The 25,070-nt window shown below is 62.5% G+C and overlaps 1 protein-coding gene across 1 annotated transcript in view; it reads right to left on the bottom strand.

Moving 5' to 3' along the window:
• Positions 1-290: 290 nt before the first annotated feature.
• The window catches only part of EFNA2 (ephrin A2), a 48,594-nt gene continuing 23,814 nt past the window's right edge, over positions 291-25,070 (bottom strand). Inside the window, exons 2-5 of the mRNA XM_042795046.1 lie at positions 7,382-7,671; positions 4,100-4,165; positions 1,997-3,026; positions 291-871 (exon numbers count right to left, since the gene is read on the bottom strand). Of these exons, the coding sequence (XP_042650980.1) occupies positions 2,905-3,026; positions 4,100-4,165; positions 7,382-7,671 (478 nt within the window). The 3' untranslated portion in view covers positions 291-871; positions 1,997-2,904. The remainder of the gene's footprint in view (positions 872-1,996; positions 3,027-4,099; positions 4,166-7,381; positions 7,672-25,070) is intronic.

Below are 25,070 nucleotides of genomic sequence, written 5' to 3'. Positions count from 1 at the left end.
CGGAGCATCCCAGCCCCAAGCGCCCACCCACCGGGTGGCATCGCCTCCAATAATTAAGTACTATCAACAATTGCATATTAATTAATTTAATATCCATTATTATTCATTAATGCGGTAATTAAATCCTTCCCGTAATTAACACACCACCCAGCAGAGCGGTCTGGCTTCACAGCCCCGTTGCACCGGGGGAGAGGGCTGCGCGGGGAGCGGGGACGGAGCCCCCCGCTCACCCCCAGCCCACCCCGGGGCCACGGGTCGGGAGGGAAAGTCATTCCTCAAAAGCAAGGGCCTCACATGACATGTATTTTTATTTTATTATAAAAAAATACAGAATCCGAATGGGGCGGTGATCTGGTTACCATCAGCACGACGTTGAGGACGGAAGCGGCGTGGCGAAGGACGAAGCGCGGCGGGACGGAGACCAGCACACAGAACCAGCACCGGCGAGGGGCTGCAACCCCCCACCCCGGCCACAGCGAAGCCCCCCCAGCCCTCACCCCCCCGCCAGCCTCGCCGCCGCCGGCGCTTTTCCACTCTCCCACAGTCGCTGTACACAATATAGATATTTATATATATAATCTATATATATATAAAACACAGACCGAAGGCCAGGGTTTGCCATCACCACGGCACGGTGGGTGCTGCCGGCTCCTCGCTGGAGCCCCGGGGTGCTCAGCGCCCGGCTGGGTGGGTGCCCTCCCTCATCCCCTGGATAATCACGACGCTTTCGCTCGCCTTCGAGAACCACAACCTGGTCTGGACACACGGGGACAGGGATGGGACAGCAGGGAATGTGATTTTTTTTTTTTTTTTTTTTTTGTATTTTTTGGATGGTGGAGATGAGCTTATTGCGAGATTCCAGCTTCCTAGTCTAAAAAATAAAAATAAAATAAGATAAACCCTTCCATAAAATTCATTCTCAACAATACATAAAAAAAAAAACGCTCACAGTATAGCGCTGTATGTACAGGGACGGAGCCCCCGCCGGCCCCCCCGCCGCCGCAGGGTTTGGGGAGCGCTCGGGGAAGGCGCCCGCAGTGGGGGTCAGCCAGGTCGCAGCCCATCACCATCGTCCCCCAGGACCCCCGACCCCTCGGAGCTCGGAGGGGGCTCTGCGGGATGGGCCCGGGACCCCCCCGGGTGGGACAGCCCCAGATTTAAGGCGAGGAGGGGTCAGGCCCCGGGGCTGCGGGGGGTCCCTGGGGACCTGCCACCCCTGGGGTCAGGGCCAACCTCAGATTGGGGGTTTTGGTGGGTTTTTCTTATTAATGCAAAGAAGAAAAAGGAAAAAAAAAAAAAAAAAAAAAAAAATCCCCGAGCCCCAGCCCCGGAATGCCAGGTGACAAATGGGCGACCTCGGGGAGCACCGCGATGGTCCCGCATGTGGCCACCGGCCCCCGCGGGGGCTCTCGCACCCCCAAAGTGTGTGGGGGGACGCGGGGCAGGTGGAGAGCAGAGGGTGGAGGAGGAGGAGGAGGAGGAGGAGGAGGAGGAGGGAGATGAGGAGGAAACCCTGCCCCGCGGGCAGCGCCAGCCTCAGCTCTGGCCAAACACCCTGGATTGATCCCAGCCCGGCCCCCCGGCTCCCAGCGCCCGGCGGGGCTCCCAGCGCCAGCCGGCCATTCCCAGTGCCAGCCAGCCATCCCCAGCGTTCCCAGTGCCAGCCGGCCATCCCCGGTGCTCCACGTGCCAGCTGGCCATCCCCAGTGTTCCCAGTGCCCGGCAGTGCTCCCAGTGCCGGCCGGCCGTCCTCAGTGCTGCCAGTGCCAGCCAGCCATCCCTGGTGCCCCCTGTGCCAGCCATCCCCGGTGCCCCCTGTGCCAGCCATCCCTGGTGCCCCCCGTGCCAGCCATCCCCGGTGCCCCCTGTCCCAGCCATCCCCGGTGCCCCCCGTGCCAGCCATCCCCGGTGCCCCCTGTGCCAGCCATCCCCGGTGCCCCCCGTGCCAGCCATCCCCGGTGCCCCCCGTGCCAGCCATCCCCGGTGCCCCCAGTACCCGCCAGCCATTCCCAGTGCTCCCAGCGCTGGCCGGCTGTCCCCGGTGCTCCCCTCGGGTGCCGTCCCGTTTGCTTTGCTGCTCACAGAGCCACTCCAGGGTCCCACGGGGACAGCGGTGACATCCACGGCACGAGCGCCGGGGAGGGGTCACCCCACCAGCCGCTCAGCGGGGGGTTCGTGTCCATCCGGGCCCCCCCCCCGTCCCTGTGCCCCTGTGGCAGGGGGTGGCAAGGGGGAGCGTGGCGGGGCCGGCACCGTGACGTCCTGCTGCCGGAGCGATGGCCGGGCTGGGAAGGAGTCTGTGACCACGGAGCCATCGGCACCATCGCTGGTGTCCCTCTCTCCCTGCCCGCGGCCGGGCGAGGGCAGGGGGCTGCGGTGAGGGGCTCAGCGGGAGGGGGCTGAGCCCGGCCCCGTGCGGGTCAGTCTGACACGGGGAAGCTCAGGCTGAAACAACCCAACAAATAAAAATAAAAATATTTTCTTCTTTTTAAAAAAAGAACAAAAAAAAAAAAAAAAAAAAAAAAGAAAAAACCCAACCCCCAAAAAGCCAAACGACGAGGACTCTCTATTTGGTCTAGAAATGTAAAAAGCGGCATCCGACGGGGAGGGCTGGTGCTGAGCGAGCCGCAGCGCGGGGACGGGGAGCTTTCGGCGCGCGTGCGGCCAGGATCCGTCCCGTGGGGCAACCTGTGACCGAGCCCGGCGCGGTGGCCGTGCCAAGACGGGGCCTTCACGCGGCGGCCGGCTCCGGGCGAGCTTCTCCCCGGCAGCACCGACCCTCCGTGCCGGCGACGTCCCCGGGCACCGTCCAGCCGCGGCTCGGAGGCGATGGGGGGTGGCCGGGCTCCGTCCCCCCGCTGCTCCTTCCCCGCGGAGCCGCTCCCCGGCACGTCGGCGTCGGTGCTACGAGGCCAGGAGCGTCCAGACGACCGGCACCACCACGAGCGCGGCGTGCGGGACCCTGAGGCTGCAGCAGGAGTTGTTGCTGGTGAAAATGGGCTCCGGGGACTCGTAGAGGGAATCGTCTGCGGAAGGGGAGGAAGAGAGGGGAGGCGTGAGCCGCGCTCCGGGGCCCGTCCTGCCCCGGCAGAAGCGGGGTGATGCTCAGCACCCCGGGGGTCGGGTGCCACCCTGCGGGGGGGATCAGCCACCGTGGCCAGGGCTGGACCAGCCCGTGTGGGGCCAGGGCACCCGCTCGCCAACAGCCCGGGCGTCCCGTAGCCAAACCCCGCGCGGCGGTAGCCCACGTTCAACGGTGGCTGAAGCTGCTACCAGGGCTCGGCTTGCTCGGGGTTGTTATCGGATTTTTACGGACCCGGAGCCAGGAAAAGCAGAGCCTGGTCGTGTCCGGGGATGCTCCATCCCCCCACGTATCCAGTCCCCCCGTCCCCCCCCGTCCTGGAGGGTCCCTGTGTGGGGTCACCCGGGACCGGGGTCCCCCCGTGCCTGGCGCTTGCAACTGAGAAGGTCTCAAGGACTCGTCCTGGGGCCAGACCCAACCGAGGGGTGCCCAGCCCGCGGCGGCCCCCGGGGCAAGGCCCCTCTCCCCCGGCAGCACAAAGGCAGCCCTTCCTCACCGTGAGGCAATGGCCTAATAAAATCCCAATATTATTAAAACACTAAAAAATAGTATCAGGAGAGATTTTTTCCCCCCTATTATGCCCTAGTCCTGAACAAAACAGAATGATTTTTTACAGACGGTTTCATTATATTGGGTTTTATTTTAAAGCCATGCAAATAAAAAAAAAAGAAAGACATCCTTTTAAATGGTGACATTTCGCAGGCACTCTTCCCCAGGGAGAGCTGCTGCCATTTGCTAATTACACGTTAACAGGAGAAGAAAATTATTAATTTGTTTTTTTAAATGGCTGAGTTATTTGATTCTGAAAAGTAGCCACTGTGCAGGGATTATTTTTTTTTTTTTTTCCCCCCTGTCCAAAACTCAGCAGCAAATGTCCACCAGGCAGGGACGGCTCCGGCAGGGCTGCGGGTGCCGTCCCCATCGGGGTGCGACCCAGGTGGGACCGGGGCCACCCCGTCCCCCCCTTCACAGTCCCCACTTGCCCGTGGCCCCCGGGCCCCCCCCCAGCCCACTCACTTGTTGGCCGAACGTAAACCTTCAGCTTCAGGCAGGGCCTGTCCACCATGTTCGGGGGGGACGCGGCTGCGGAGAAGCAAAGGGAGGAGAAGAGGGGGGGGGTTGAGAAGAGGGGGGGTTTGGGGGGATTTGGGGGGGGGCAGCAGCTCAGCCCCACCATGGGGACAGGGCAAGAACCCGCCTCAGGGACCCCGCCAAGGGACAGACCCCCCCGGAGCCAGGGGGGGACAGCGACTGAGCTGCCCCACGGCACCCCCAGCACAGCAGAGCCCTCACCCAAACTTCTTGGGGGGGGGGGGGGCTGGGGCTGCCCCTGCCCCGTCCCAGGTGAGCCCAGTAAAGGGCCTTTGATGGTCCCAGCACAGCTGGAGCTTCCCTCTGGGGACAGGGGCCGGTGGCCCATGTGGCTTTTGGCCCCAACGCCGGGGAGGGAGGGGGGGGGGGCTGCGAGAGCACGGGCAGCGCTGCACCACCCTCCCCGAGCCGGCACGGCGAGAATAACGGCACGGAATAAAAATAATACTCATTGGGAGAGAGAAAGGGAGTAATTGCAATAATTATCCTGGTGAAAGTCCCCTCTCAATATGAGAAAATGTGATTTTTATATATACGTTTTTAAAGGAATTTCATTTTCTTTTCTCCTTTTTTTTTTTTTTTTTTTTTTTGAATTAAAGAAAGGGAAAGAGCATTATTTGCAATAAAGTTTAATTTCAGCTGGAAGAAGGGGGAATTGGGATGCCACCGGCAGGAGAGGCGGCGCCGGGGGGACAGCCCTGCCCGGGCACACGGGTCCCCACTGGTGGCACTGGGCCACCCCCGTCCCCCCCCGCCAGCGCCGAGGGAGGGACACGGCGGGGCCCCCGCTGCGGGAGCTGCCGGGGGGGCCACCCCCACCCCCCCACCCCCCCGGCTCCACAGGACCCCTTTGATTTATTTTTACCAACTAAAAGCGCTGGGCGGGCGCAGACGGGCTGACAGCTCTGGGGGGGTCCCCGGCCCCCCCTGCTCCCCACCTGGCCCCTCTCTGCACCCACCTCCTGCACCTCAGCACCCCCCTGGCCCCCCCGGCCCCGGCCCTCACACCGGGGGCAGCGTCGGCCGCAGCCGTTCCGGGGAGACGCCAGGGATGCTGCAAACCCCCCATGATTATTTTATTTTTTGTTTTTCTTTTTTTTTTTTATTTGTTTGTGTTTTTTGGTGGTTGTTTGTTTGGGTTTTTTTTTGTTTGTTTGGGCTTTGTTTGGTTCATTTTGGTTTTTTGTTTGTTTGTTGTTTTTTTTCTTATTTGTTTGGTTTCGTGTTTTTTTTTTTTGTTGGTTGTTTTGGTTTTTTTTTGTTTGTTTTGGGTTTTTTTGTTTGTTTGTTTGTTTGTTTGTTTTGTTGGTTGTTTTGGTTTTTTTTGTTTGTTTTGGGGTTTTTTGTTTGTTTGTTTGTTGTTGTTTTTTTTTTTTTACCCTTCCCTTTTCCTTTCCTCCCTGACACTACAGTCCACACAGGGAATGAGAAGGTCACGCGAGCTGCGGTGCTGTGCCGTGCTGTGCCGTGCTGTGCCATGCCATGCCATGCCATGCCGTGCCGTGCCATGCCGTGCTGTGCCGTGCCGTGCCGTGCCGTGCCACCAGCACCCCGCAGCAGCTCGGTCCGGCGGCTCCATCCCCGGGGCCAGCCCGTGCCCTTGACCCGGCACCGGGAGCGCGAGTGGCCCGTGCCCGCGAGGTTAATGGCATTCCAATTTGCAAGCTCGAGGAGGAGGTAATTTCTTTTCTTTCATGTCTGCTAAATACGGTTCCTCAAAGAGGCATAATTTCTAATGTTCCGCATGACATGAATTCTAACCGGTTTAGCAATGATCAGCTTCACCATTTACTTCTGTGTAATCTCTCCCTAACGACATTAAAAATAAAAAAAATAAAATAAAACGGGGCGGGGAGGGGGGGGGGGAAAGAGAGAGTTGTAGATGCAGTTATTTCACGAGTGACATTTTACAGGGGGAGAGGAAGAAGGGGGAAAAAATGGTAATTTAATATAGATAAAAGGAACAAATTAAGTGGGCTGAAAACAGATGCTTTAGGAAAAAGGGGGAGAAATAATAAGGAAGATAAGCGCGCCGGCTGGCTCCTGCCGGGCAGAGGCGTCTCTGCCTCCTGCGACACCGCCGTGTGCTTGGGGCTCACGGTTTCTCTTTTTTTTTTTTTTTACTTTTATTTTTTTTTCTACCCTTTACTGATCGCCAGACCCCCAGTGCCCGATCTGAGCCCCATTAGTCTGGTTTTCCCCGGTTCCCATCCGGCCCCTCATCCCCCTCCTGCCCCTGCCCTGACACCCCCCCCACCCCCCCCCAGCTGGGGGGAGATTCACCCAGGGGCCCGATCCTGTGCTCAGTGCCTGGGCACCTGAAGGGAAGTTTTCCCTCTGGAGTGGGTTGGCCAGTTTGGGAATGCGGCCCCGGGAGAGTGGGGGGTACACGTGAGAGTGGGGGGTACACGTGAGAGTGGGGGGGTACACGGGAGAGTGGGGGGGTACACGGGAGAGTTGGGGGGTACCCAGGATAGTGGGGGGAGTACCCAGGAGAGTGGGGGGTATGTGAGAGAGTGGGGGGTACATGGGAGAGTGGGGGGTACATGAGAGAGTGGGGGGGTACATGGGAGAGTTGGGGGGTACACAGGAGAGTGGGGGGGTACCCAGGAGAGTGGGGGGTACGTGAGAGAGTGGGGGGGTACACGGGAGAGTTGGGGGGTACACAGGAGAGTGGGGGGGTACCCAGGAGAGTGGGGGGTACGTGAGAGAGTGGGGGGGTACATGGGAGAGTCGGGGGGTACACAGGAGAGTGGGGGGTACATGAGAGAGTGGGGGGTACATGAGAGAGTGGGGGGTACACGGGAGAGTGGGGGGTACACGGGAGAGCATGGAGCATGGGTGTACATGGGGGAGTGGGGGGGCCACTGCGTGGGGCAGGCAGCGCTGCGCCACCGCTCCAGTGCAGCAGCTTTACTGGTGCCCAGCGAGGCCCCGGCGGGGCCGAGAGCACGTCCCCATCGCTCCCAGTCCGTGGAGAGTCCTGGTCACTTCCCGTGGCCACCCCACACCCGTGGCCGTGGCCCAGCCCCGGCGATGGCTTTCGGCACCGTCGGACGGGCACGGCTGCGTTCGGGGGGGCTTCGCGGTGGTTTTGGGTCACCAGTACAAACCCAGCCCAGCGTCCGGGTCCGCTCTGCACCGCGGGGTCTGCTCGCCAGCCCCCCCTGCACACCCCCCCCCGTCCCCGCGGCAGCCCCTACTCACAGATGTAGTAGTACTCGTGGCCGGGTCTGAACTCGAAGCCCAGCGAAAAGGGGGTGAAGAGCTGAAACTTCTCCGAAAACTTGAGGGGCCCGTTGGGGGAGTCGGGGCGGTTGCACTCCCAGCGCTTGAAGCCCCGCTGCCGGTGGTCGCAGGACGCGTGCCCCTCGTAGTTGACCATGTAGAGGACGTAGCGTTCCATGCGCTCGGGCAGCGGCTCCTCGTAGTGCGGGCAGTAGATGTCCAGGTAGTCGTTGATGCTCACCTCCACCGTGTAGTCCCCCCGGTGAAACCTGCGGGAGAAGCCGACCGCGTGTCACCGCAGCCCGCCGCGGGGACGCCAGCGGCCCCCGCCACGCCAAAACCCCCCCCCCGGGGTTTGACCACGACCCAGGGCCGCGTCCAGCCCACCCCGACACCCCCATTAACCGACAAGATTAACACACAGCCTCCTTGTTGTACTCCCGATAAACCAGCACCGCTTGATAGTAAGTCACAAAAAAAAAAAAAAAAAAAAAAAAAGGAAATAAAAAAAAAAAAAAAAGAAAAAAAAAAAATCACTCTTCGCAGCGATACCATGGAAGCGTTGGCACCGCGGCAGCCGTGCGCTGCAATCCCAGTGTAATTTGCGTTTCTGGCACTGATTATCTGAGAGATTAAGGGATTAGCGGCACTGGAGAACTCTGCAGTGCATGCCAGCAGCTCCCCCCCAAACCTCCAGCAGCCGCCCCCCCCCCTCCGGCTCCTCGGGGCGACCCCTGCGACCCCCCACCCCCAAACGGCACCGCGGGGGGGATGTTGCAGCCCCCCCCCCCCCCCCCCCGGCACCGCTGGCACCGCAGCCGATGAAGCTCGCCGGCCAAATTCACCGGCTCCCCCAGGAGCCAACCTGGCAGCTTGGCTGTTTGCCTGCCCCCCCCCCCCCCCCCCCCCAGCATTTCAAGCACGTTTTCTTTGCTAATTAATTTAAGGCAGCTGCGGCGCGGCCCTCCTGCCTCGGCATGAGCAGGGACACGGGACCCCCCCCGCCCCCAGCTCCAGGGCTGGTGCTCCCCTATCCCGAGGAGCAGCTCCACACACATCCCTGCGGCTCGGCCCCGTGGGGGGGGCAGCGGCCGGAGGGGTCAGTGCAGGCCTGGGTGGGATGGGGACAACAGGCCACGGTCCCCCCAGCCACCCCAAAGCAGCATCTTGGGGCTCCCCGACACCCCCTGCGCCTGCCTGAGTCTCCAGCAGCTCTGAGCAGGGCTGAGACTGGCTCAAACTCATCACACGGGAAGCCCCAAGCACGCGTCCCTGCGTCCCGAGCGCCGACGGGGCAAGGGGGGGGATGGCAGCAAACGGCCGGCGGTGGCAGAGGGTGACCTGAAAGGCACCCAGCACCCCAAAAAGGGAAGGGGGGACCAAATACAGGAGGCGGGGGGGGGGGGTGGTCCTGGTCCTCCAGCCTTGCCGGAGCAGGCGAGCGGCGGCGTCCAGCCCCCATCCAGCTCATTACCTGCTTCATAAGCACTCTGATCACACAGGGAAATACACTAATTAAGGAGAAGGGTTTTTCTCTCTCTCCTTCTCTCTCCTTTCCCGAGTCAGTTGTGCCAACCCTGCCCCTGGCAAGGTAACATTTTAAAATGTAAAATTAATACAAAGGGCCAGGATTTACTGGGAAACAATTTTTCAAAAGCATACAAAACAATAAAAAAAAATTAAAAAACCCCCTCTTCTCTCCGTCTTTTATTTTAAAGAATTATTTATTTTAATGATCGTTATTAAAGCCCAAGCAAAGGTGATTCTAACAGGAGGGCCCATGCTTACCAGGGGAATAATAATAATAATTATATTTTTTGAAAAAAAAAAAAAAAAAAAAAATCAACTAACTCCAAGGGCCTTTTCCAGACTGACAAATTGCTGAATTAAAGCTGATTAGCTCTGATAAATGGCACAGGCGGAGATGGGCGCTGGTGGGGGATGCAAGGAGGGGTCACCCTGCGCTGGGAGGGGTGGCGGGTGCTGGGGAGATGTGGGGACCCCTGGCATGGTGCCCCCCAGCCTGCGGTGGGCCCCAGGCTCCCCCCATGCCCACTGAGCACAGGGGACCCCCCCTGTGCCCACCCGCCCCCGCCCACTGCCCCCCTTGGCGTCCCCCACCCCCTCTCCCAGCCCAGTGCTATCGGGGTCACCAGCCACAAAGTCGGGTTCAAAGCTAAGAGCGGGTTTGGGGGGGACGCGTGGGGGGTCGGGGGGTGCTCAGTCTTGGAGGTGCTCGCAGCCCCCCTGGCCGGCCCCCCCCCAGCAGGGCTGGGAAAGGGACTGTGTCACATCCCCGTCCCCATCCCTGTCCCCATCCCCGTCCCCATCCCCATCCCTTGTCCCCATCCCCGTCCCCATCCCCGTCCCCATCCCCGTCCCCATCCCTGTCCCCATCCCCATCCCCGTCCCCATCCCCGTCCCTGTCCCCATCCCTGTCCCCTTCCCTGTCCCTGTCCCCATCCCCGCAGACCCCTCGGGGCTGGCATGTCACAGTAGCCGGCCCCAGGGGACACCACACCAGAGTCCAGGACAGGGCTGGGCCAGGCGCCCCCGCTGTCACCCCACAGCCACAGCCCCCACGGCACAGACAGACCCCAGTGGGACAGGACGGGCAGGGGACGTCCCCGTCTGCCATCGCGGGACCCCCACGGGCTGCACGGACCCCACGACAGGCGAGCGGGCAGGGGCCGGGGTGCTGCTACCCCCGGGGCCGCGCGTCCCCAGGCGCTGGGTGACTTTGTCTCCGCTCCGTCCTGGCTTTTCCTTGCCGGCAAATATTTATTTATGTCTCTGTTTCCCCCTGCTGATTCACCCCCTCCTATAAATATTACATCTCCGCCTGATCAAATATTCCCTCCTGGCAGCTCTGCCGCACGCTGCGACTCGCACGACCCGGGGGTCCCAAGCAGCTGCTCGGCAGGAGCGCGGCCGTGCCCCAGCACACCGGGGAACCGCTACCGGGCAGCAGGCAAAGCCCAGCACGGCGGCACAGGGCAGCCGGCACCGGGCACGGGCCGGTCTGGAGGTGCCGCAGGGACGCCCTCGGCGGGGGGATGCAGGGACAGGGGGATGTGGGGACTTGGGGGTGGGGGTTTGTGCCGCTGCGCCGAGCACGGGGCACCCCATGGTGCATGGAGCTGCTCTAGGCTTGTTCCATCCCGTCCCGGAGCCGCCACTGAGCTGGAGCTGCCGCCACTTCATCCCGGCTGGCTTCGGCTTTACACCCCTCCGGCACCACTGGGCCAACAGCCACCCCAACAGCCCGGATCTGGGGGTCACCGGGATGTGCCCGCGTAACGGGGTGCTCCGGCGCTCACGCTGAGCCCCCGTCCCCCCGGCAGTAACCACTTGCAGCCCGCTCCGGCGAAGCAGCCGGCTCTACCGGCACCCCGACGCCGGAGCAGGGGGGAGGGAGGACGGATCCAGGACTCAGCAACCCCAAAACCACCCCCCAAGCAGCGGCGCCCGTGCAGAGACCCCCAGCACCCACCAGAGGTGCGGGGCACAGCTCGGCACGGAACAGAGAGGCCCCGGTGCTCGGCCACGCTCCGGTAACCGAATTTGCTCACAGAGGCGCGTGGCGGAGGCTCACGCCGAGCCGGCCCCGCGCACGCACGCACGGAGCCGTCTGTTAATTTGTTATCATTTAAGTCGTTCAGTTTGGAAAATGTCAACAGCGTTTTAAAAACCCGCCACCTGGAAAGCGCGCTGTCGCCCCGTGTAATACCCGCAGCAGGGCTGCCAGGCCGCGCTAATTAAAATGAGTGGGATTTGAACTGTCTAAAACGAGGCACATCGCTAATTCGTCTGGCTTCAGAATAGGAAAAATAAAACGGACCTTTCAGCGGGGCAGGGAAGGGCGAGCGGCCAGGGCTGAGCTGGGTGCCGGTGGCTGCTCTCCGGTTCCCCGGGCTCGGCGTGTTCCCGGTGCGATCCCGGAGCCGCGGCTTTGCAAACGGCAACCGGGGCCCTGGGCCCAGCACGTCCTGCTCGGGCTGGCCCACGCTCCGGTCCCCGCAGCCCCATCTCGGACACGAGTGTGGTTTCTGCTCCCTGTGGGTGGGGTGAGCAGGATGAAGACCCTTGTCCCCAGCCCCACTGAGCCCTTGCGTCCCTGAGACTTGGGGACACTGGTGCGGGACAAACCTCCAGCTCTTGGGGCGACTGGGAATTGCAGTGAGCGAGTGGAGAGACCCCCTCCCTGCCCCCCGCTGGCAATAAATGCCAAATCACAACATTTTCAAACCAAATGACAAGCTCAGCTCTGAGCTGAGCCAGGTTTCTGGCAATGCGCTGCCCCAGCCTCTCCTGGCAGCAGGGACCCCCCAACCCCCTGGGGCCACAGAGCCAGGACCCCCCCACCCCTCACGGCCCCGGGGCTGCAGGAGGCAGCCAGGACATTAGGGGCAATTCCCGTCTGTGTCCCCCCCCCAGCACCTCTCGCTGAACCACTCAGGAAAATAAAACCCACCTCGCTGCGCCTCCGTGAGCTGCACGTGTCCGGCCCAGTGCAGCCCCCCGCCATGGGATGCGTTAGCTGGGAGATGCTGGGGGGTCCCCCCGCCCCCCATAACCCCCCCACCCACCCCACTCCCCAATGCGGGAGCTCAGCAGGGACGGGGTGGGTTTGGCCGTGGGGGGTGGGAGCCCACCCCACGCGAGGGGCTGGCAGCAGCTTGGGCCACCTTGTCTGCACGCCCTGCGATGCACGCAAAAATCGGGTGCTGGGGTGCCCGGGGGTCATGCCAGTAATGGGGTGCAGGGCAGCACCACCCCCCCCCCCAGGACAGCCACCGGGTTGACGGCGTGGCCGGGGTGATGCACACCACGGGACAGGGATGATGCCATCACCAGGGCCGATGACATGGGAAGAGAATGATGTCATCGCTGGGGCTGATGCCATGGGACATGGTTGATGCCATCACCGGGGATGATGCCACCACCAGAGATGATGCCATTGCTGGGGCTGATGCCACAGGCCACCATGGCCACCAGAGCCCCGCCGGTGGGCACAGAGCTCGCCCACTGCCAAAGGGGTTAACGCGGGAGCTTGTTTTTCCCTGACAGAGACGGATGGAGCCGCCTCCCCGCCTCACCCCGGCGGGATGTTACACTTGACAATTGACTACTCGCAGCTTTCAGCTCTGTCAGCTACCATTAAGGTTGGGATCCCGGCTAATTGGGTGCTTCATTAGGGGCATTCGTTACCGTTAGTGCTGCCTGACAGCCGGGCTGGCTCTGCAGGCAGGGCTGGGGACAGGGCAGGCTGCTCGGGGGGCTTGCGGCCCCTCTGCTGCCCCCCCACACGTGCCAGGGCTTCGCCGGCGGGGTGGTGGAAACCTCCTGGGGACAGCCCCCAGTCTCACCAGCACACCCACCTGCCTCGGGCTGGGCACCAGCACCGCAGAGCTCCCACCCCCCGCCCCCACCGCCCGCCGAGCCCCGCTCTGCCCCGGCTCCATCTTGGTTTGCATTTAATAAATAACTTGCCCGGTGCCGTCCCACGCCGGCCCCTTCGCATGACAAGAGCGGGAATCCATTGGAGTGAAACTGCCTGGAATAAAATATCAGAGCGGGCGAAGCGGCTCCGCTGCCCTCCCCTCCTTCCATGCCACGGCGGCACCCAAACCCTGCCCGTGCCCCCGCGCCGGGTGGCATCTCCATGCTGGGAGCCCATTGGCTTCCAAAGTTTTCACCTCTCGGATACTCACAGTGGAGGTGGAAAAAAAAATCCCTTTTGAGAGCCCGTCCTGCCAACCTGCGTGCCGGGGGCATCCTCACCCCGAGACCCCCCAGGGCAGAGCCAACCAGGAGAGCAAACCCTGCCCGTGCCCAAACCCCCCGCAGCTCTCCCAGCCCCAGGTCTGGGTCTTGTGGGACCCCGACCCCCATCCCGGTCCCCCCTACCACAGCCAGTGCCTCAGTTTCCCCCCTGGGTAGCAGCACCATCCCCCCAAAGCTCCCAAGCAAGGTCAGCGACCCAGCATGGGAACAAAGCATATTTGTCTCTAGGTCTTGCTACACCCTGCAAGACCAGCCAGTGTCCCAAGGGTTAAATAATTCAGATTTTTCTTTCGTGAACAGCTTGAAAAGAGATATGATTGCGCTCGCTGAAATACATGTGTGGGGGGGAGATATTATGGATGGAAAAGAGCTATTTAAGCTGAAGAACAGTGTTGGCACATAAACAAATGGGTATAAACCGGCCATGAATAAATTGAGGCTGGAAATTAGGAGGTTTGTAACCACCAGAGGAGCGAGGGGCTGGCGGGGGCTGGCGGCAGCGGGGGCAGCGAGGCGAGGAGGGGGCTTGGGGCAGGGTGCTGCGGGTGCGGGGGTCCCGGGCATGGGGGTCCCCGGATCCAAGGGCACCTGTCCTTACAGGGCCAGGCGCTGAGATACTCAAAATCTCCCTTGCGCTTTCATCTCCCGAAATCTCCTTCATTCAAATAGTCACAGCATGATCAGGAGTAATAAGCCTATTACAGAGCAAAATAAAACAGAGCAGCTCCCCCCCCGCCACCCCCAGCCCCAAAACCAGCCCCCAACCTCACCCACCACCCTCTCGCCGTCTTTCAAACACAACCTGATGAAAATTCAGCTGTGGAGTGGCCACCACCAGCCCCCCGCCAGCCTCTGGCATGATCCCTCCCCCGCCCCCCCCCCCCCCCCCCCCAGGGAAATGGGCACAAAGCAGCTCCTGGGCGCTGGGGGGGCGGCGGGGAACGGCCCCCGTGGGAGCAGGCGCCCGCCCGACCCCTTTCAGCAGCGTTACGGCTCTTTTCTCCATTAATCCTGTTGCTCGGCTGGTTCCTGGCATGGCCGTAGCTGGAGACGGACTTCACGCCGGGAACGTTTAAGCTGCTTTTTCCATCTGTTTCTCCTTCTCCTTGGCCAGGCGGCACCGAGCGCCGGCCCGCGGGACGCCGAAGGCAGCGCTGGGAGCCGGACGGGGCCCTCGGTGGGTTTTGGCCACGTTTCGGTCACAGCAGCCTGGAGACAGATCCCTTCTCCCCGCTCAGGAGCCGTCGTGCTGCTCAGGGCTAAAGCCACTTACGGGGTCCGGGAGGGGATGGAGTCGGAGCTGGCTGCACCCGGAGAATGTGGGTCCATCCGGCATCGGTCCAGCAGGGTTGGGCATCCCCATCCTGTCCCACTGCCCTGCCAGTGCCAAGGTTTATATTAACCATGTTGGTAAAATGTTTTGCATGGCAGGAGGGCGAGTGTGGCTGCCCTGGCAGTGGCACCAGCACTGGCCGGGCCGTGCCAGAGGATCCCAGCATCCCAACACACCTCCCAAAGCTCTGCCGGGCCACGCCGGACGAGCTCAGCATCCCAACCCAGCCAAGCCCCGGCGCTCACAGGACTGAGATGATGCTTGTGGTTACGGCAAGAGCCGCCCCGGCCTCGGCCTCATCCTTCCCGGCCCCGCAGGACGGTGCTGAGCCCCGGTCCCAGCAGGGCCATGCGCGCTCCGGCAGTGTCCCCAGCGCCGCGGCGGCGGGGCAGAGTGGGGAACCGCGTCTCGGGCTGCGGCTCGTGGTTCGCCTGTAATGTGGTCCTGAGGGACCCGCCGTACACACACCACCTAAATTATTTAATTTCTCCAAACTGCTGCACCTTTATAAATCATTAAAAGCTCCTTTTGATCTGTGTTAATGAGGTTTCCTGAGTGTGGTGGTTGGAAACACACTTCGGCACCAGATAGCGAATCAGCTAATTAAAAAAATAAAGAAGGAGCAAGCGGGAGAGCAGCGGGGCAGGAGGAGGGACGGGCACCGGCACGGGGCGACGGGCACGAGGGCTCCCCACAACCCGCCCGGGGGGTGGTTTAGGGATGCCCATTCTACTTTGCCTCTTTTCTCTTCTTCTTCTCCTCTCCTCTCCTCCCTCCTCCTTCTCCTCTTTCTCCTCCTCTTTTCTCTTTTCCTTTCCTTACCTTTTTCCTTTCCTTTCTTTTCCTTTTCCTTTTCCCTTCTCCTCTCCTCTCCTCTCCTCTCCTCTCCTCTCCTCTCCTCTCCTCTCCCCTCCTCTTCTCTCCTCCTCCTGACTTTTCCTTCTCATCTCCTTCTCCTTTCCCCTTTCCCCCTTTCCCTTTCCCCTTTCCCCCTTTCCTTTTCCCCTTCCCTTGTTCTTTCCCTTTCCCTTTCCCTTTCCCTTTCCCTTTCCCTTTCCCTTTCCCTTTCCCTTTCCCTTTCCCTTTCCCCTTCCCTTTCCCTTTCCCTCTCCCTTTCCCCTTTCCCTTCCCTTCTCAAAGGAACAGGACAGGAGGCAGGAACAAACCCAAAGGCTGGGACAGCAGCAGCATGATTATATTTACTTTTGAATTTCCCAAACATTTGCGCCCCGTCCGCAGCGGCCGCTGCCTCGCTGGGCCAGCCAGGCCGCGGGTGCCACCTCACGGGTTGTGGGTGTCACCCCCTGGGCTGCAGCACCCATTGCCCGCTGCCCCCCGCACCCACCCCCACCCCCCCGGGACCCCGTTTTTCCCTCAGCAACAAAGCACAAGCTCTCCCAGAGCTTCCCAGCTGGGGAGCTGGGGGGGGGATGTCGGTCCCGATCGCTGCTGCGGGGTGTGCGGGAGCTCCCCGACCCCCCAGGGCTGGGGTAGGTGTGGAGAGAGGCGCGTGGGGACGGTGCCAGCTGGGGACCGCGGGAGCCACCCCCGAGGCTGAGAGCCCAGGGTTGTCCCTGTGTTTTGGCCAGCAGCAGCGAGCCACCAGCCCAGCAGGTGCTCCGGGACCCAGTCCCCCCTCTTTGGGGGGCAGCGGGACGGGGTGAGCCCCCCGGGGGTCACTGGTGGGAGCTGTGGCTGGTGGGAGCTGATGGGTCAGGCGGCGAGATACCATCAGAGCGGGTGTCAGCGTCACTTCGCCGGCCCTGACAGCTTTAATATCAATATTTATCTCAAGTACAAAACTCTGAGCCTGGCTACATATTCAGCAGCTCGATTACAGTTATCGGGAATGACGGTGACGGCTCCCACGGACGGGAGGTTGGTTTGGGCTTAATGTCATTTGACAGCCCCGGCGCAGCCCCGGCCAGCAACTGCGTGGCAGGGATGGGGACAGGGATGGGGACAGGGATAAGGACAGGGATGGGGACAGGGATGGCCATGGGGACAAGGGATGGAGACAGGGGTGGGGACAGGGATGGGGACAGGGACGAGCAGCACCACCTGATCCCATCACCCAAACTGGCGAGACAGAACCACGCCAGTGGTGGGACGTGCGACCAGTGGGGTGAGCCCCAAGGGCCCCCTAAGTCGCCCCTTGGCACCTGCTGTCCCCTGACCCTGCCTGTTCCGACGTGTCCCCATGAGCCTCCCCCGACACACACCAGCATCCTTCGTCCCTGCGGCCAGCCCGGTGCGCCCCAGCTGGGCTCCAGCACCAGCCTCCCTGAGTCACCCCGGCCACATCCCGCAGCCCGCGGGGACAGCACGCTCCGGCATCACTAAATCGTTAATGGATTACTCATTAGGGCGTTTTTCCACCCAGCATCTGAGGGATTCACACCCCGCTGGGGAAGCACCCCGAGAACCAGGTCTCCATTATTTATTTCACCCTTAAAAACCTGGCAACCACGGGCTGTGAGCCGCGGCACCGGGCGCTGCTCCGCGGCACCGAGCAGCGGTTTCACGGCACAGGCGGTTCCCCGGCGGGCACCGTGCCAGCTCTGCTGCGACCCCCAAACTTGCTCCCTCTAAAAATTGCGCTTTTTTTCCACACCCCCCCCCAAACTTTCTGGGGCTGTCGCAGAGGCCACCGGCTCACCCGCACCAGCACCACACGGTTACGGCGAGCCGGAACACGCGGCGGGAGGACAAACCGGCACGCACAGCCTGCCAGGCGGCCCGGGGAGAGCGGGGCATTGTGGGTAATGTATGCAAATTGCCATGCAGAACTGCCACTCGCCGTCCCCCCCCCAGCCCCGACACCCCCTGAGCCAGCGCGGGCTGGCCCTGGCAATGCCAACGGTCGGGGACCGGTGCTGGCCCTGGCGGGAGAGGGGAGCAGCAGCCCCCCGGGCTGCTTCAGCCTGGCCCTCCTGAGACTCCCTCCTTCATTTATGGATATTTCCCCCCTTTTAATGTAAATGACAGAAAATCCCACGGTGGCGATCAGACGCGGGAGAGCGAAGGTAACACCTCGTCCCGGCTCGGCCGCGCTCCCACAGGAGACAACAGCTCCTGTTACCTGGGGCAACGGCGGGAAATTATGGCTGGCATCTAAATTGCCATCATTATGCTCCAGAGCCAACACTCCCCATTTACACTTTATTGTCATCTTTTGCTTTAGGGAGATGCTGAGATATTACAGGACTGGGTGACAGAGTGGGATGAGATGGGATGCACGACGAGACGGACACGGAGATAAATGGGTACACCCGAAGCTATTATTTCAGCCTGTTTGCAGATCTAGAAAAAAAGCAGCAATCCCCACTCCCCCGGGCTAAGGGTAGGCTTTATAACAGGGAAGAAAACTAAATTTGTTTAAATGCAAGCGCCAGCCTGTCGAACCGCCGGCGCTCGGCGGCAAAGTGCCGGTGTGCCACGTCCTGCAGCCGCTGCCTGGACACGAGCCACCTCGGAGAGTTTTCCCACCAAACCGGTGCCGAAAACGCAGCCGCAGCAGCCGCAGGTTCCCCCCCGCTGCGGCAGAGCTGAGCCGGTGCCAGGCGCATCCCGGTGCCGGAGGGAAGCGCTCCACCGCTCACCGTTCCCTCCCGAGACGTGCCCTCGGCCACGCACGCTCGTGGGGACACCACGCAAGTGACCCGGACGGGATGACCCTTCCTGTGGGCTTTTGTGGACAAACTGGGGCTCATCGGTGCCCGTGGGCAGCCGGTGCTGGGCTGGGGCTGGTACCCCGCTGCGGGGCCAGCACCCGTTGTGGGGCTGGAACCCCCATTGAGGGGCAGGAACCCCACTGCAGGGCCACCCCCAAGGGTACTCACGGGCACCCCAAAGCAAAACTGGTCTTGATAGACCAAGTTTATTGTCTTCCCACACTTTTTTTTGCAAAGCAGCACTAAGAAAATTAAAAGCCAAACTTGGGCATCATTCCTCCCCCTGCGCCGCACGGGGACCACGGTGTAATGGGGCCGGGGGGGTAGAGTAAGGGAGAGCTCCTAGAAAAAGTGGAGGGGGAAGAAACGTCGTCTTTCAAGTATTTGCAAGGAAAAAAAGAAAAAAGCAGAAGAGTTCAAAAAATGAGAAGCTTTTCAGAAAAGAGCCAGGGCTTCTTCGCCTCCCAGCCCTGTAGCCGGGCTGCGTTTCGTCGCACACAGGATTGGGAACCTGCCGTGGATTTCGCCGTCCGCCTTGGAGACCCCTTCCCACCCCACACCTGGTCACAGGGGAAGCCAGAGCTTGTGGCACCACGCGAGTTTGGGAGCAAACCCGAGTTTTTGAGACAAGTGCTGATGAGACGGGAGCGCACGGACGAGCCGGGTGGACGCATCCCGCATGGGGCTGCAGGCCTGGACCGGTTCTTCCCTTGGGCTCACGAGGTTACTCACTTCTCCAGAAGAAACACAGGTACCAATTGGAAATATGTATTTTGGGCAGATGGATACTCCATTTCCCACGTGCCAGAGCCTATCCTGGGGGGACGAACCCGCTCCCTGGCCAAGTGAGGCCGGGCCGTGCAGCAGCAGCCCCTTTTTGGGGTGCTCTACCCTCGCCTCCCAACCCAAGCTCCCTGGAGCCGCGCCAGCTGCTGCAATTCACACCACTCACCCCTCATTAACATGGATGCTCGTTAGCCCAGCACTGAGACTGATCGATACTGTCATTAACGGACTATCCCGAATTAATGCATTTTAACCTGGCAGGCCTTAGGATATTGGTCATTTTTCTTTCCACTTAACCTGGCAGGAGGAGTCTTTCCCTCTGCCGGTGCCCGGTGAGTGTGGCAGCGGCTTGGGGAAGGACGCGGGGACAGTTTATCCCAACCAGACCCATCCCCTCGAGATGCTGCCAAAGGGGAGCAGGACCCCTGCCCAGAACACTGGAGGGGATGGTGGCAACCGTGCCAGGAGCCCTTCTCCCTCCAGGGCTGCCACCGCCAGCTTTTGGCTTCGCCGTCAGCTTTTGCTCAGCCCCTGGTTGCTGGATGCTTCCAAGGAGTATCACTGGTCTGGAGGAAGGGCAGCCCCTGCCCCCCAGCCGTGCAGCTGGGGACCCCCAGGAGGGCTCAGAGGCCTCTGCCCCAGCATGGGGACCCCCAGGTCCCGTCCCTCTGGTGCTGCCCCACCGCCACGTCCCTCCCAGGTTCTCCATCACCACTGCCGGAGGTGACGGGCCCCGGGACCCCGGCCTCTGCGCCCTCCCAGAGCCCAGGCAGCAGCCGCAGAGCTGGTTCCCCCCCTCCCCAGCACCCCAGAGCCCCCTCCCCTGCTGCTCCCCGCCTGCCTCGCAGTGCCTCTGGCTAAACAGAGATCAGAAATGTTAGATCTTTCTTAACATCTCCTGCCAGCACTGTCAGTGGCCCTCTCCAGAGTACCAGGGCCCTCTGTTATGTAAACACAGCACATTCTCTGTCAAAGATTAAAAAAAAAAAAGGCTCATTTGCACATAAAAGCAGCCTCTGCACTAGTTACGGGCACTGTGGCATGTAAGGAAGACTGTAGGTTAAACTCAATAATAAAGCGAGGCGGTGCAGAGGTCCCCGCTCCAGTTCCCCCTCCTGTGGCCCAGCCCCGGCTGCTCCCGCCGGGGCTCTGTGGCCACCGAGCAGTGCCAGCCACGAGCCCACGGGCCGGGGACACAGCAACGAACCTGGGACCCCCACCTCACGCCCGCAGCACCCCCCAGACCCCACCGGCCCCTCAGCCCAGTGCCGGCCCTGTCCTCCCGGCTCGGCATCCCGGGCAGAGCACAGCACGCTGCCCCGCGGCTCTTCCCGCGCGTTTTTGGGGAGCACCGCGGGTGTTTGCGAGGCTGACAGCTGCCCTCGCACCCCGGCACCGCCGGGCATCGCCGCGGGAGCAGCCGGCTCACGGGGTGCAAGAAGACACTTGAATCGTGAACGTGGCGACGTCTGTCGCTGCTGGCCCTCGGTGCTGGGGCGAAGCGGTGCCCGCTCCGCTCCGCTCCCCTCCGGCAGGATGGCGCGGGGAGGGGGGGGGGTGTCTCCGGCCACAGTTGCCCCTCACCCTCCCCGGGGAGCCCCCGCGTCCGCTCGGCTCCGGGGATGGCGGCAGACAGCCGTACGTAGGCACAAATCTAATCAGATCAGAAATTCATTGCCGGAGAGACGACGGCTGGGAAGTGTAACGGTAATTGCGTTAGCGCCGGCGGCCCCACGGCCTCGGCTCGCCACGCTGGTCCCGGAGAGCTGGGGGGGGGCACGGCGGGACGGGCACGGCGATGCTGGGGGCTCGCGGGGGGCCCAGGGTCCCCCGGTCCCAGGAGTGTTCGGTGACAGCGAAGGGGAGAGGGGAGGGGTGGGAGGCTGCCTGCACCCTCTAGATCATGGCTCACCATGGGCTGGCACGCGTGCACCCATGCACACCTGCTCCAACACAGATGCACCCACAGACACAGGCTGCAACACGCGTGCTGTCACACACAGCTGCTCCAACGCACGTGCACCCACATGCTCCTATTCCAACACACCTGCACCCATGCACAGCCACACCAACACGTGTGCACCCACAGACATGCACTCCAACACGCGTGCATCCACATGCACCTGCTCCAGCACGTGTGCACCCACACACACCTGCTCCAACACGCGTGGACCCAAGGACACCCTCTCCGACACGTGTGGACCCACATGCACCCACTCCAACACACGTGCACCTATGCACATCTGCTCCAATACATGCACCCACATGCACCCGCTCCAACACGTGTGCAGTCACGCACACCCGCTCCAACATGGGTGCACCCGTGCCCACCCAGCCCTCGCACACCCACGCCTGCGGCCCGCTCCCGTCCCCGGAGCCGTGCAGGAGCTCCCGCAGCCGGACACCAGACACGTGCCAGCCCGTGCACGAGGCCACGCGTGCTCATACGTGCTCCGGCTGCTCACGCTGAGCGCCCTAATTAACACGTCTGGCGAAGCGGGCGGGCGCTGATAACGGGCGCGGGACGGGAGCTGCTGGGGGTTATCTGCCGGCAGCAGCCGGGCCCCCCCACCGCCCGCGCCGGCTCTGTGCCGCAGCCCGCGGGGACAGCCAGATCAAGGAGCCCGTTTGGGGGTCCCCCGCAGGGAGACGGGGTAAACAGCCCCCGGGGTGGCCTCGTTAGCGCTGCCAAGCCCTCACACTCCTTACGGCCGGCCCAGCGCTGCGGCAGAGCCCCAGGCTGCAGAGTCCCCAGCGCCGCGGCCGTCGTGTCAGCCCCGCGTCCCATCCTGTCACCTCCCCGCCGTCCCGTCGCAGGGGTGAGGGACAGCCCTTCCTCGGGGTGTCTGGGCTGGGGGGAGATGCTCAGAGCGGCCCATCAGTCCCCACCGGGTGACAGCCACCACCCCCCCCCAACCTGCAAACCCCTTCGGGGGGTACTGGGAGTGCGGTGCACACCCCAGCCCGGCTGTGGGGTCGGTGCTGGTGCCGAGCAGCTCCTGGAGCAGTGGCCGGGGCGCAGCCGGGAGCACCGAGGGCCGGGCATGGGGACGGGTGACAGCAGCACCCCGAACCATCCCACTGCAAAGGGCACCGGGGAGATCAGCATCACCCTGGGGTCCCCGAGCCGGAGCAGCCGCTGCCCTGGTGCTCCCCGGTGCCGCCTGCAGCCGCTGGAGCTGCCGTTGGTCCCATTCCAGAGCCACAACTGGGACATGGCACAGACCTGCCGTGATGCCGGTGCAGCAGCCACTGCCTCCCTGCCTCAGTTTCCCTGTCCCAGGCTGGACCATCCTTCGCGGCGCGGGTCCAGCAGCACGAGCAAGAAACAAGGAGAACCTTCCCCACCCCGCTTTGTTTAAGACACGCAAATTAATACGGATAAACACGTATTATTTGCATTATTTTGGTCATCAGCCACTTAATTTTTCAGTGCCATCTCAGTCCCAGGCGGTGGCGGGGGGGCAGCGGGGCGCGCCGGTGACTCTTTAACCTTGCGACACTTTAATTCTCAGGAAATTTCACGCGAGCGGCGGGAGCGATTTCTGAGCGCGTTCGCGGCCGCGGTAATTTGATCGGCGGGAGCCGGGGCGAGCGCCGGCCCCGCAATCACTGCAAAAACGCCGACGAGGTGGAAACTGGCCGCCTGACGCGCTGCCGGCGGCCCGGCGGGACGCTCCAAGGTGGACAGACGGACGGACGGACGCGGCGGGCACAACCGCGGGGCGGGGGCCTGCCCGCTCGCCCCCCCCGGCCCCTTTCCCAGCCCCCTTTGCCCCAGCCCCGTGGCCCCAGCCGGCCCTGGGCCACCCCAGTGCTCCCGGGGGACGCCGGGCAGGACCCAGCCCCACGGTGACCCCCAATCAAAAGGACAACGCGGGACGTTTCCCCCCTGCGCTGACGGTGACGGGCTGCAGAGCCAGCGGAGCTGTAATTTATCACGCCAGCCCCTGACAGCTCCCTTTGACGGGGTCCCCGGGGGGCCGAGCGATGCCTTTTGTCTGCCCAACAATTAATTATTTCCTGGCTAATGATGAACTCCGACTTGCAAAGCAGGTAGCGGCTGTGTGCAGGAACGAGAGCCGTTCCCTTCGCTCCCCTCCCTCACCCCGCAGGGACCCCTCCCCACCACGGGACCCCCCCCATCTCCCCCACGGCGGGCTGGGGCAGGGGGGTGTTGGGGTACCTGGGGCTAACGCCAGGCTTTGCAGCCCCCCTTGCCTCCTGCCATCCTTCCCGTGGGCACTCTGTCCCCCCCAAAAAAAGGGCACCCCGAAACCCGGTGGCCCCATAAGCGAGGAGGAAGGTGCCAGCTCGAAGGCACGGGCAGAGCGTGCCGGGGCGGTGCGGCTGGAGCTGGGGCAGCAGGATGGAGCCCACCTCGGCGGGGCTGGCGGGTGGGTGCTGCGCTGCGGCAGCGGCCGGGGGCTGCGCCGGTGGAGAAGCACTTTAAGTGGCAGCCGCTGCGACCGCAGCCCCAGAGCGCTCCGCGCCGAGGAGCTGATAACTGGATGATGGGTCTGTGTTAATGGAGAAAATCCATTTAGGTTCACTCGATCCTCTCCCACAGGCTTTCATTACACCTCAGGGGTCCGCGGCTCGCGGGGCCCCGGTACGGCCCAGCTGCAGGCCCAGATCACATCTCTGCCGGTGGAATGTGGGGAGGGATGTGGGGAGGGGTGCGGGACACAGGGAGGGGTGTGGGGACACAGGGAGGGATGTGGGGACACAGGGAGGGATGCGGGCAGGGACATGGGGAAGGATGTGGGGAGGGATGCAGGGAAAGATGCTGAGGGATGCGGGGACACGGGGAGGGATGCAGACAGGGATGTGCATAGGGATGAGGGGATGTGGGGATGCAGACAGGGATGTGGGAAGGGATGCAGGGACATGGGGAGGGATGCAGACAGGGATGCAGATAGGGAAAAGGGTTTGTGGGGAGGGATGCAGGGAGGGATGTGAGGACACAGACAGGGATGCGGGGAGGGACATGGGGACAGACAGGGACGTGGGGAGGGATGTGGGGACATGGGGAGGGATGCAGTGATGCAGATCGGGATGAGGGGATGTGGAGAGGGATGCAGGGAGGGATGTGAGGACACAGACAGGGATGTGGGGGGGGACGCGGGGACGGGTTCAGGGAGGAATGTGTGCATCAGGGCTTCAGCTCCGAGCCCGTGGCCGCAGGTGGCGAGAGCAACACCAGCATCGCGCTGCCCGCGGCCCTGCGAGGGTCAGGCAGCAGCAGGCAGGGGCGAAGTCTGGGGGTGCAACGGGGCCCCGCTCGGCGCTGCAGCACGGGCAGGGCAGCGGGTGCGGGCGGGCACAGGGACCCCCAGGGCTGCTGGCGGCGGGGAGGCGTGCTCGGGCCAGCCCCCCGCGACAGCAAAAGCGACAGAGCCATGAAAAGAAATAAAATAATTATCGGGAGCTCCCAGCTCGGCCTCCCCGCCTGGTGCTTTCTGTTTAAGGCTAGTTAATAGCTAGTGTTCTCTGGTTAGGCCTGAATGACATTTCCAGAGTTATAATAACTGAGCTATTACTTGCCGTATTGATGCATTCCCCCCGCCGGCAGCCGGCTCATCCCGCGCCGCGCCGCCCGGCCGCCGAAAGCTCCTTTAGTCAATAGCACTTCTATTTTTCATTACTCCCTGGAAATGTGGCTCTTGGAAGCTCATCCGTCATTCAATTACGCCCTGGTTCAGTCCTATCATACACGTGTCATAAAGTTCCTCAGATCTGAACTGCTGTTAATTTTCTGCGCCATCCCAAGGGGATGCCCAGGACGTGCCTGGAAAGCAACCAGGCAGCCGAGGGCATGCCGGGTACGGGCGCGCCGGGGAAGGGGCCGCGGCGTGCCCGGGCACGGGGGGCTCTCTGCTCCTGGGGAGCTCGGCCACTGCCCCCTCCCCGCCTGGCAGCACCAGGACCGGCAGCACACGACCTTGGCAGCGCAGGCAATTTATTCCTCCGGCTGGTTTATTCTTTTATCAGGTGTTGGTTTAACAGGGCAAGCTCCCCCCCTTCCCCTTTAATCCTATCGGCATCTGTGTTCAGCACGTCCATACACAGAATAATCACCTGCCTG

The sequence above is a fragment of the Tyto alba genome, unplaced genomic scaffold (assembly GCF_018691265.1).
Source record: "Tyto alba isolate M040663 unplaced genomic scaffold, T.alba_DEE_v4.0 Super-Scaffold_20000042, whole genome shotgun sequence".
Lineage (NCBI taxonomy): Eukaryota > Metazoa > Chordata > Aves > Strigiformes > Tytonidae > Tyto > Tyto alba.
Note: the sequence above shows the minus strand (reverse complement) of the source record. Positions and strands in the feature narration are given on the sequence as shown.